Below are 13,344 nucleotides of genomic sequence, written 5' to 3' on the forward strand. Positions count from 1 at the left end.
TCCCCAGACCTTCAGAGAAACTACCCAAACCCACGGGAACCAGCATACTGCACTCTCTGATCATACCGGGCCATCACTGAGAACAGGTAGCGTGTCCTGGTGCAAAGTGGAAAGGCCTGGAATCAGAACACCAGGTCCAGGAGTGGCTTTACCCCTAGTAGGTGTGTAACCATGAGAAAGTTATTCAAACGTTCTGAACCACTTTTTTAGCATCTGTAAAAACAGATATTATAATCCCTGTCCAACTTACCTCATAGGGTTATTGTGAAGATCAAAGACTATGTATGTTAAGATAGCATATTTTGTAAACTGTACAATACTGTACATATGTAAAGGATTTTTTAAAATCAATATTCCTCATTGTAACAATAATGATGAGGTGACAAGTATCAAGGTAAGTTTTGGGACTCGGGATGGGAATTGGCTAAAGGAAGTGACAGGACAGAGGAATGCAGTTAGATTAGGAATCAGGAGACTTGATTTCCAACCCAAATGCACCAAATGTCATGGTGTTTGTTCTTTCTCCTTTCTAAGGCTCAGGTTCTTTGGGTGCAGAATGAGGGGGTCACACCACCTCCCAGTCTTCACATGTTTGCGCGAGAGGGAGACAGAGATGAGGAGACTGGGAGCCAAGGTAGTCCTGGGCTTGGATCTGGGTTCCACCCAACCTAGCTGGGTGACATGGGCCAGTGACTTACCCTCTCTGAACTTCAGTTATCTCATACATAAAGTGGGCATCATAATATCTAGCTCACTGATTTAAATCCTACTGCATGGCACTAAGATTGAAGTGGGTCACCCTACCCCTCTTTAAATATGCTTCCTTCTCAAAATCTTGAACCAATGATTCTAGAGGAAAGTGGGTTTATCAGAGGGTGGCATCCGTAGCACTTCTTACTGGTGACCTTGGAAAGATAGCTTTAAAGGTTAAAAGCACGGCTTGAATAATGGCAGGAAAAAAAATATAGGAAATCAATGTCCAAGGGAGGTTAATATCTGAGATACCTAACATGATATTATTTGCGTTTTGAAAATGCTTTGAGTGCAGCTCGGAATTTCTAGTTCCAGTTTTGAGACACTGTGAATGTTCCCACGGAGCCCATGAAATTCCCAAAAGTTTTCCAAATTAAGCTTAAAGGAAGAAACAAACAAGTAGAACAGTGGTTTTCAAATTCTTAAATAAAAATTTCACATGGAACTCCCAATACAGGAAAGATAGCAAAACAAAACTGGTCTATGTAAGTGCAGGAGTGAGTGCAAGCGTGTGTGTGTGCACACGCTAGTACTGTGTGCGTGCATGCGAGCCTCTGAGCGTGTGTCTCGGTGTGCGTGCATGCCTGGGTGTGCGCGCCTGCCTGTGCATGCCAGCCTCTGTGTGTGTCGCATGCCTGTGCGTGCGCGCGCGCCTGCGCATATGCATGCGAGCCTGTGTGTGCGCACGTGCCTCTGTGTGTGCGCGCAAGGTATGCTGGGTGGAGGCAATCTCTTTGCTTCTCGCTGTGACACCTTATTTCCATCTATAAAAATCTTCTGCCTTGGATCCTACTAGGAGGATAATGTTACTGTTGGAAAAAGGCTTACCTGCCCCAGCATCATCAGCTGCCACTCCCTGCCTGATAGCACACAGGCCTTTAACCCCGGCCCCATGAGCCCAGTACCGATAACACCCCTTTCCAGAAGGATGCTCAAAGAAGCGAAGACATGAGATCGAGGCCGAATTTCAATAAACCCTCCTCTGTGTGATTCTGAAGCCATGTGCTTTCTGTAACCTAGGTCAGAAATAACTCATCGAAGCCCACATTCAAACTCTGCTTCATTATGGTCCTAGGACAGCGTTAGGAAAGGGTCCTGGAGGCCTCCATGGAAGGTAGGACCAGAGCCTTACACCTGGGGAGAATATGATCACATTCTGCTTTTCTATTTCCCAGCTCTCTCTGCTCATGGTCCAAAAGGAACCACAGTGACAACAACAGCCACGACAATGTCATTTCGAGCCAGAAGTTAAGAGTCTGCCCCGATCCTAGCAATATCCCACTTCAGGATACCATCATTGCTCTTAGAGAGAAGGGATTTTTTTTTTTTTTTTTTTTTTTTTAAAGCACACGTCTATAAATCTTTTCATTTGCCTCTCAAGGAATCTCAGGGCCGGGCATTTGGTTTCAGACATCTGGGTCAATAAGAACCTATAGGCCTAATTACTATTGATTTGTCATTGTCTCATTTACCGCGGGTCTTTGCAAACAGTGAGATTCGTTTAGCCTCTTACATATATGGTCACTCGTACACTAATGAGATCCCTGGGGGATGGGGCATATGCTTACCCCTTTGACTTCTAACCTCCTCACAGCTGTATGTTTATTCTTTGAATGCAGCCATTCTCCTGCATGTTTTTTCAATTATACCTTACCATGTGCACTATCTGAGTATATCATTCAAAATGAAATGCACTTGGAAAACATTATAATAACAAATGCACATCATTATTCACATAATTTTAACCTTCCATGATGCCTTTTTTTGTCTCATTTTGTATTTTTTACCAATTCCTTCTCAAATGGCGGTCTGCCCTCTTCCAGCTTGGGAATCACATGCTAGATGTTTCAAGTGGGTGGTTCTCCCTCCCTCTCACAAACTCTGGGCTCATATATCTTCTCTCAGAGGGAGGAATTCCTGCTGCCCTGGTCCCCACTGCATATGATGAAGGAAATAGTTTCAACAACCACACAGTGACTTCACCATGTCGCAGTTGGGTGGTTAAGTACACGAAACCTCCCCAAGCCTAGTTTACTTTTCTATATTTGGGGCTAATCCTCTCACCTTATAGGCTGCTATGAAGATTAAATATCGAGCCTGAGCACTATAAAGTGATAGGTAATCAAGAAAGAGTTCCCCCGCCCTTCCCATCGTAGGAAATTCATTTCTAGCTTTAAAAAATCCAAGAGTCAGGGACGATTATTTTCAGACTTCATTGCTTACAATCTTAAACGAGGACAGCACCCCTAGAATCTCTACTATCTCCTGCCTCTCCGTAAGTCATTTAATTCTTGGGATTCTTGGGCTGCCCAGAAGTGTAGTGACCATATTTTGAAACCAAAAATCGGAATACATGGTGTAACCAAAAGACATCTGTGCCTTTTCCAGGAGTTGAGAAAGTCTGTCTCCAGTTCCTCACTTCTCGACCCTCCACAATATGGAGTCTACTGAAAGTGGTCCCACAGTGAGGAACAATACGCTTTGTCACCAACTCCAATGGACCATCTTCTGCCTTTATTTTACTTGAATTGTCTCTCACATTCTGTACCACTTGATCACTTCTTACTCGTTTGTTCTCTTTCTCTTGATTCCAGACACTATACTCTTTTGGTTTTCCTGCCTCCTCTCCAGCCGGCTCTCTTCCGTTACTTGTCCCTTAAATATTTTAAGTCTCCCAGAGATCTGTCCTTGTCCTTCTTGTCACCCTTTCTATACTCTTGCATGATCCCATCCTCCTCTCACGGCTTCAGGGACCATCTAGGGCTGAGGACTTTCAAATATACACTCTTCTTTCCTGCCTATTTCTGAGTTCCAAGACAGATAGCCAACAACCTATCAAATGCTTCCTCTTGGATGTCCACTCTTGAAATGGAGGATTTATCTCCTAAGTCAGCACAGTCCTCAGTTTTCTTGAGGGGACCCCAATGCACTGAGCACCTTCTTATCCTTGCATGCCAAATAGAAGCCAAAGAAAGGCATTAGAATTTCTATCTTATTTCTGTTTAAGAAACATTTCTCATTCAAGAGCCATCAAGAATTCAGTGGTTATCCTGGCACACCCTAGGGAATTAAAGGTGTTAATATCGTCACCCTCATTCTACCACTGTCCTAGCTCAGGGGAGCCTAAGTAAACACTTGCTGATAGACTGATGGCCCTAGTTGTCAGACTGAGAGACTGAGACTGAAGAAGCCATAAAGGCCAAGAAAGCGATCTGAGAACACCAGAGCAGAATGGAAAAGTGAGAATCATCTTTAGAAGTGGAGTCAAAGAGCTCCCTTTAATCCTTATTTCCTCATCTAGAATTAAATGAGATAATACACATAAAACTATCAGCAAAGCAGTGCCAGGAACACTGAAAGTTCTCAAAAAATGTTCTTGTCTCTTCTTTTTCCTTTTCTTGCACTGAGGGAACATACACAGTCTTTAATGGGGAGTTTTAAATGTAAGTGAGATCTGGCCTATGGGGGCCAGTGCATTTGAAGAAATTGATTCTCAGCGGGATCATGGGAATCACGGGGGGGCGGGGCGGGGAGGCCTGAGGAATAAATCGGATCAAGAAACACTGATTGTCCTTACAGAAATGACAGAAAAATCCAGGGGAAGTAGGAGAAAAGAAAGGTTAGGAGAGAAAATGTGAATTAGGAGAACTTAATTCTGAGAATCCTAAATTAGAACCTGAAACCCGCAGAATCACAACGAGAAATGATCACTGCTTTCAGTGACTTCTACAAAAGTACCTCAGAACAGTCTGGGCTTCTCTGATTATAGTCTTCTCCTTTCAGGAGACTGCGAGCTCGCTGACATCAGGGGCCCTGTCTTCTACTCTGTCCCTCCCTCCCCACTAATGGTCTAGTTTACTCTCCACAGAGCAGCCAAAGTAATCCTTCTAAGGTAAATCTGATGGTGTCTTTCCCCTGCTCAGAAACTAAAACCCTGAATAAATTCAAGTGTCTTTACCATTACCTACAATGACTTCCATGGTTTGGCCTTGGCTAACTTCTAAGCCCTTACCTGTTCCCAGCTCCCTCCCACTCTGGTCCAGCCACAATGGCCTTTATAGTATCCTGTAGCCTGCCAAGCTGGCTGCTGCCTCAAGGCCTGGGGCCTTGCTGTTCCTCAGGTCTTTGGGTGTGGCTTGGGGCTCTCCAAAAACAGAACACCCCCCTCTCAGAGCTTAGCAACGGCAAATCCTATTTGAAACTATAGAAACAAGTACTGATACAGAGATGTAGTATTTTATACTCTTGATTTGCCATATAAGCCATATAACCATGACTTGTTCCCACTCTTTCTTCAGAGTCCCACTGAAGTGTCACCTAATGAAGGATGGCTTCCTCACCTGAAAGAATGCCCATCCGTTGCTCCAACACCCCTCTTCCGTCTTTTTACTCATCTCTGTGTTTCTTTACCAAGCTTACCAACTCCTTGTGGGTGAATGTGTGCTCTCTATCGACACACACACACACACACACACACACACACACACGCTTGTATGTATATATACGTGTGTGTATGGAATTTACATGAAAGCAGGGACTTTTTTTTTTTTTTACTTTGTTTATGATCATAAATGCTCATAAGACTCATCACCTTGGTTCCATTACCACCCTTGAACACTGTGGTTTAGGCCAACACCTTCCCACCAAACCCTGCTACCACTAGAACCACATTCTGAGACACTGGGAATTAAGGCTCCCAATAAGAGAATTAAGGTTCCCAAAAAGAGAACTAAGACAATAACGGGAAGTTTAGAGGAAAAGGGCCCAAGTTATGATCAACGTCAGGCAATCTCTATCTAAGGAATGAAATCCCTGGATATTTGGCCTCACATACAGAGAGACTCTGCTTGCCAGTGACATGCGTGAGCACATCTAGTTATTGCTTACTTAATTTATAAGCTCACAAAACGTTATTCTTCAGGGATGGGTCTGAAAAGATTATGGCAAATCAAGAGTATAAAACACTAAATCTATTTATCAACACTTGTTTCTACAGTTTTAAATAGGATTTGCTGATGCTAAGCTCTGAGGCAGGGGTGACTTACGTTCTGTTTTCAGAAAGCCTCAAGCCACACCAAAAGAGGCATGCAGTTTCTGATTCCAAGGGATTTGTTGTCCCTTCCAAACAGCCAACTTCACTTTAATAACAGTTATGCCTATTTCTTCCTAAGACCTAATGTAAAATGGGTCCTGTAGTTTTGGAATATTCTATTCACATAGCTAATAAGACAGAGATGCACTTTCTTTTATAAGACAACAGGAAGAAAATGAAAGAGAATCAACATTTACTGAATACCTACTAAATATATGAGCTGGATGTAAAATTTGAGATACCAAGAGAAATGAAGCCAAGAGTGTAGAATGGGATCACCTTGGAAGAAATGGCAAAGAGAGGAGGAAAGAGGGCCAGGACCCTAGCTGTAATGGACTTTGATGTGGTAATCAAGAAAAATATCTTGAGGGGCATCTGGGTAACTCAGTCGGTTAAATGTCTGACTATTGATTTCAGCTCAGGTCTTGATCTCAGGGTTGTGAGTTCGAGCCCCACATTGGGCTCCATGCCCAGTGTGGCGTCTACTTAAAAAGAAAAAAATAAAGAAAGAAGAAGATCTTGAGCCTGAAAAGGAGACCAAGAAGGACAAGACAGAGATATAGGAGGAAAACTGGAAGGAGGGAATATTGCAGAAAGAAAGCCAAGGAAAGAGAATGTTATAAAGGAGAGGAAGGTGTGGTCATTGGTGCCAGATCCTGCTGAGAGCCCAAGGATGGGGACTGGAAAGCACTCTACAGACTCATCAAAAGAGGCTGATGAGGACCTTATCATTAACTGTTTCAGGGGCCAGTGGGGACAGAATTCAAACTGAAGTGGGCAAGGGATGAGTGCCAAGTGAGGAAGTGGTGACCAAGAGTATGGGCAATGCTTTGGAGAAACTTAGCTCTAAAGGAGAGAAACACAGGGAGGCAGCTGGAAGGCAGTATCAAGTCGACTAGCACGTGGGAAGAGTTGGGATTTAAATTCAGTTTTGACTTCACATCTGAATCCTAATAATTGCTGCTTCTGGACCAGCCGTGCTGTTTCTCCGAGTCTGCACTGGTAATCCATAAATCTCTCTTCCCTCTTCTCAATAAAAACTACTCACATGAGGCTCATCTACAGAAGAAAGTTCTGGAAATTTTGAGTATTTCAATGCAAAATCTAACTAACCCTTAGGTTTGTGTTGTGCTTTAAGATCTTCAGAGAATGGCACTTCTGCAATCTACCTTCCTCCATAGAACTCCTGTAAAATGAGTTAAGCAGGGTGGTGTTATTGTGGTTTTATGTGAAGGAACGGAGTCACTGAGACATTTATGGCAGAACTGGCACAAGAATCTAAGACCTCTAATTCTTAGTCCAGGGTTCTTGCTACTTCACCACACTTTGCCCAAGAAGGTCTTAGCCCAAGAACCACCACCACCAAAATGTCCTCTTTTATAAAACCATTAGTAAGAGTGGCAGAATAGCAGTGGTACCTGTTGTCATAATTGTCATAGCAGAGTTTACAAAGCCTTGCCAAATGCATTACCTCATTCGAATCAAAACAAATTCTCAAAGGGACCCAGGGCTGACTCTTTCAGAGCTACTACCCCATGTTCTGATGAGGTCACAAGCTCATACAATGATGCATGTTGGAGCTGGGATTTGAATCCTGATCTCTGAACTCCGAATCCAGTGTTCGGGTTTGTGGTTTATAAATGCTGGATCCCTTCAAGAATCTGATGAAAGCTATGGCTTCTCTTGACAGAAAATTATGCATCAGTATCCAATCAGCAAAACTCTGCACACAGTTTAGGGGTTCACGGATGATCTAAAGGTAGGAGCCCCTGATCCACGTAGGTTATGTGGTCTCTAAGGCAAATAAAGTGTTAGTTGATGACATTCCATGGTGTCATCCCTCTCCGGGTAATGGCGTTTTAACTAGACATTCCTGGAAGGAAAAGCTTGCAAAGTTTTCTCAAACTCCTGGTCAGGCTCATGTCCGCTCTACACCCCCAGGATAGACAGCTTATATTCTAGTACAGTATGCAACTCATTCTGCTCCCCTATTAGAATGGAAATGTCTAATGTAAGTAAGTACAACAACTTTAACAATCTCTATCACGACTACTCTCATTGGACACATAACAGCTTGACACTTAATCGTCACCATGTGCCACGTACTATTCAAATTCATTTAATTTTCTCAACAACTTTATGAGGTATTTACTATTCTTATTTCCCTTTACAGTGAGGGACTAAGACACAAACAGGTTAAGAAAATTGCCTAGGGTCACCTAGCTACTAAGGGGCGAAGCTGAGACACCAGCAGTTTGGCCCCAGAGTCTAGGCTATTAACCTCCACCTTAGACTAGCTCTCATTTTCCGTACACTGGCCATGTGGGGTTTCTCTGTTACTATTATAAAATGCCTTACTCTTCTAAGAAAGCCCAACAATGAAGAGTTATTATTATAAACAGTTTGAAAAATAATGGATTTCAATTTGAAATAATTTTAGATTCACAGAAAAGTTACAAAGAGTACACAGACTTCCCCTACACTCATCATCTAAATACAATATTATTAGCTATCTATAGACTTATTTGAATGTTGACAGTTTTCTCCGACTCATATCCTTCTTCTGGTCCAGGATCTAAACTATGATCCACATTGTTATTGTCTCCTCCCATCTCGGCCAGTTCTTTAGTAATTCTTAAAGTTTCATCATCTTTTGAGGCATACTGGCTAATAATTTTGTAGAATGTGTCTCGGTTGGGGGTTGGCTGATGTGTTCTCATGTTTACACTGAGGTGATCCATTTTTGGCAAGAGCCTTATAGAAATGATGTCGGGTCCTTCTCGGGGCATCATGAAAGGAGGTGCACAACGTTGAGAGATCTCACTGCTGGTATTGTTGACTTTGATCATGTGGGTGAAGTGTTGTGTGCCAGATCTCTCCACTGGGAAGTTACTAATTTTCCTTTGGTATCAATGAGTATCTTAGAGGGAGATACTTTGGGGACTATGCACATATCCTGCTTTGCATCATACTTCCACTAATTTCAGCATCCACTGGTGATTCTCCCCTGCAACAAGGATTACTATGGTGTTCGCCTAATGATAATATTCTAGTTCTACTATTTCCTCCACATTTATTAGTTTCAAGTACATGGTCCTTGTAGTGGACAGGAAGATCTGCCCTTTCTTCCCATTTACTTCTTCAATAATTTACTTCCATCAGAATGGACTTGGAGGGTCACTTTATTCCATCATTACTTATTCTGTTGATCAAATTGTCCCCAAAGGCCATGAAGAGATTCTTAAAACTGGCTCCCGTGCATTTTGGCAATTCCTCCTCAAGTACTTTCTTACTTTCTGGCATCACAAAATGTTCATGTATGTTCCCTGCCCATGCCCTGGAATCAGCCATGTTCCCAACAAGTCCTGATTGCTTAATAAGTAGAGAACAGTATTTACAAACCAGGACCTGCTGTTAGGTGTGCTATGAAGGGTCACTGTTTCCAGGCTATCTCAGCAGAGAACACAGAGAATGTATGTATGTGTACTCACACACAGATACACACACTGTATTTGTTTCTCGCTATGACTGTAACTCTATCTGTATATAGCTACCCTACACACATCCATACAAAATCACAAGTTGATCCTAATACCTCCTACTTCCACCCACCACCATAGGGTTCATTGTAACCTTCCCCTTTCCCTATTTAAGAGAAACCTGGCTCTCACTATTCACAATTTATTTATTAATTTGCTTAGTTGTAGTATACACATAAAGGATTTTCAGAAGAGCTAATCCAGACATTTATGAAAAACAAATTTAGGAATTACAGCATAATACTTAAAAATATTTTAAAGGTTTTATTTAGGGAAAGGGAAAGAGAGAACGAGCAGAGAGAGGGGCAGAGGGAGAGGGAGAAGCACTCTCTCCTGGGCGGGGAGCCCAACATGGGGCTCGATCCCAGGACCCTGAGATTATGGCCTGAGCCAAAGGCAGCCACTTAACTGACTGAGCCACCCAGGGGCCCCAGAGTATAATACTAATATACAGTTACTTTATCTTTAGCCATACATTATGCTGTCAAAACATTCTTTCCCAAAGTTACTTGGGTTAGTTTTTTTCTTTCCCAAACCCTTCTTAGTGTGGTTATGTTATTCATTGTTAATAAAATAGATTAAGATTTTGCAAATTGTATTTCCTTTTGCCCACTCCCACCACACATATAAATCCTGGTATCTATCCACCTACCTACCTACTTACTATCTAACCTACTTACCTACCTACCTTCTATTTATTCTCAAGGGGGCATGTGAAGCATCACCATGGTTCTAAGAATTAGAGTTATATAAAAAGATCTACTCAGAAAAGTACCATCTCCACCTCTTACCCTGTTCTCATGCCCCCACTCTCCCATCCCATTCCTACCCACCACCTCTAGGTAACGAGCCTCACCAGCTTCTGGCTTAACCTTCCTGTATTTCTTCTGCACAAATGAATAAATACACATATAGTTTCTTTTCTTTTTTTTTATAATGATTTTTTATTATATTATGTTAGTCACCATACAGTACACACATATAGTTTCTTATTTCTTATTGTTACCTTCCTTCTCCATGAAAGGGAGCATACTGTAAACACTCCTTTACGTTCTTCACTTAACAATATATCCTAGAAATCACTTCGTATCACTTATTATTCTCTGTTGTACGGATGTAGAGATGTACTGTAGTAAAGAGGTTGGATAACTTGCCCAAGGTCACACCCCTCGTATGGAGTAAAGCTGAATCTGAACCCAATAAGTGTTGACTCCAAAATCCACGTTCCTTCTGCCACCTCGGAGTCTCTCACCCACGGTTCCTGGCATATTCTTTGGGACCTCTCATTTCTCTGAGTTCTCCTTAGATCATTTTGAAAATTAATACATGTATGTCCTGGATCATCTGGATGACTGTCTTATAACCCAACACTGCCAGGCGTTCTCATCGCCCAAGGGAGCTGAAAATCACTCAGCGGCCTAAGGTGAACGCCCTTGTGCACGAATGCAGGGGAGGCTGTGGGGGGACAGGGGCAGCAGGTACCTGGCTGTGGCCTTGGCTTGTAGTTCAGGGAAGGCAGCATGGCCCTGCACCATGTGGTCTATCTGAAAAACAAGAGAGATGAGTCAGTCTTACAGTTTCTCTGATTTATGTTTAAGCCAGAAAAAGATATATTAAAATGTCAGTTTCTTTAAACTCTGTCCACGGAGGAGCTAAGAATGTTAAATGCTAACTCCATTAGAGTGCCTCAGCTCTTTCAGAAATTTAGCTTTGCTTCCCCTAGTGCTGGACTCTTGACCCACAAAACACAGCCGTCTAAAGAAAAAGTAGTCGGAAATGAAATTCAAGGCTAAACTGGTAGCAACAGGTCCAAAACGGAGGCATGAGGACAGGACTGAGGAGGAACTCCAGGTATGGGGTGGAAGGCCTGGGTGTTAAAAGCACCAAGCTCTGGATCACACCATTTCCACCTCCTGATCCAGGCTGTTACCCCAGGGCAATGTCAGACCTTGAGTTCCTCATTCTGTCTTACTAATGGAGAAGACGAGTGAAAGAGACTAGGAGGAGGGATTACCAGTTCAAAAACGGACAACAACAAAAAGTTGCCCTAGAGCTGTCAAGAGGATCTCTCCTGATTGAAAAGTTTTCACATGGAAAAAAAAAATACAAAAAGAAAAGGAAAGTTATCATATGAGAAACTGGGGCATCACTCTCCAAGGACAGAAATGTCTAAGCTCTGTGGGTAACTATCTTCTTCTCATTTGAAATCCCATATCTAGGATTTTATTCCTTATCTACTTGGTGGCTCTAAACAAAATAATATGTAATAGTATCAGGAAGAGAAATGCTTCCCCATGATGTTTTCCTGCTTGCTAAAATACACCCAACACTGTGCTTGTCTTTTCCGAAAGAAAAGAACCAGACTTCCTAATCTGGTTGTCTTCTCAATGTTCACAGGAGTCTCTAGGACTCCAAAACCATTCTGACCAATTTGTTTTCATTCAGACTATGAACCAATTGGTTATTTGGGCCTCATGGAGATACTCTCTCTAAGCGTGTTTCCTGACAGCCGGGGCTGTGTAAAGGGGAAGAGAATTTTCTCTGGAGACACAGAGGTCAGGTCTGGGTTCCGGCTCTGATACTAAGTAGCTGTGTGCCTTTGGACAAATCACTTAACTACTCCCAGCCTCAATAACCTCCTTAGCCCTCCCCCAGCCTCCCTTTAAAACAGGACTGCTGGGCTGTAGAGAATGTCTGCCATAACGTCAACAAGAGCATAAATACTCTCACCTAAAATTTACTGACTCATTTACCATATATCAACCCCGAGCTAAGCCTTTTACATACATTACTTCATTCATTCCTTACACTATTCCTAGGAAAAGGATACTCTTCTCTACTACAGAGATGAGAAAACTGGGACCAAAAGAGAGTAAGCAGCCTGTCCAAGGTTGGTCACAGGGAGTAAGTGACAGATCTAGGTTTTCAGCTGAGGTCTCTCTGTGCCTAAAGTCCTTCCTTGTTCTTCACTACTATGCCATAATGTGTACTCAACTTGCAGGTGTATGTTGCTGAATTCCGTCTGCTCAGTTATGCGGAAATGCTCAAAATGATACCGAAGCCACAGGTCATGTCAATGAGAAAAAGCCACACAGGTTTGAAATGTTAACTTCCCACAGATTCAGTTTTAGGTGACTGTGATGAAGGGTGTCTGGACCTTAAAGAGCTGGCATCAGTAATGGGTAACTAAAGGCATTCCTTGATTTGATGCTAATTTCGATGGGAAGCATTTCAGAGGTCAGAGAAGGGAGAGTTACATGAGCATCCGGTGGGAAGCACAGGACGTAGCCTGCGTGGTGTGTGCATGAACGTAGTTATTCCGTATTTACTGAATGCCTACTGCCTTCACTGTGTCCGGGCTCTGGGAATATAGTGGGAAGTAAGAAACACGAGACATATAATACATAGGAACATAAAGTAAGAGGTCAATAATCTGGCTATTATTATGTAGTTGGGGGAGGTGAGGCTTCAGTTGAGAGGCTGAGAACAGGTAGCTTGGAGGAGTAGGGAGCTAGAGGGAAGGCATGCTGGGAAGGCGGCTGTGATGAGTAGATACGGAGAAGGAAAGACATCCATGGTTGCGGACAGTAAGGAGACTGGCCAAGCGCCGTGCCTGGCATATCATAGCTGCTCAGTAAATATTCGTGGAATGCTTGTGGGATGCATGCTGTGTGATGGAGGCACACCACATGCTCACCCAGGACCGGGTACTTCTTGGACGCACTATCACACACTTGACATTTGTGTCTACTTGTGTGGGGCACACATTGTCACAGCTCACTGTTCAATTAGAAAATGGAGTAGTGAAGATAGTGGATGAATGGGGAGGGTGGGGGCAGACAGTGGCTCATGAAAGCCGGGTAAGAGTTTACAGTTTTACTGGATTAGAGGTCATGAAATTATTTTGATCTGGGGGCAGAATGATGAGAAGTAGGGTACGCAGGACAGAGAGATGGCCAG

The 13,344-nt window shown here is 42.9% G+C and overlaps 1 protein-coding gene across 25 annotated transcripts in view; it reads right to left on the minus strand.

Annotated features, from left to right (window-relative positions):
- Positions 1–13,344, minus strand: part of FGGY (FGGY carbohydrate kinase domain containing) — a 399,022-nt gene that overhangs the window by 109,168 nt on the left and 276,510 nt on the right. For all 25 annotated transcript variants that reach the window (XM_057310627.1, XM_057310624.1, XM_026497979.4 and 22 more), the window contains one exon: positions 10,867–10,928. In XM_057310627.1, coding sequence (XP_057166610.1) covers positions 10,867–10,928 — 62 coding nt within the window. The remainder of the gene's footprint in view (positions 1–10,866; positions 10,929–13,344) is intronic.

This window comes from Ursus arctos, unplaced genomic scaffold, assembly GCF_023065955.2.
Source record: "Ursus arctos isolate Adak ecotype North America unplaced genomic scaffold, UrsArc2.0 scaffold_12, whole genome shotgun sequence".
Lineage (NCBI taxonomy): Eukaryota > Metazoa > Chordata > Mammalia > Carnivora > Ursidae > Ursus > Ursus arctos.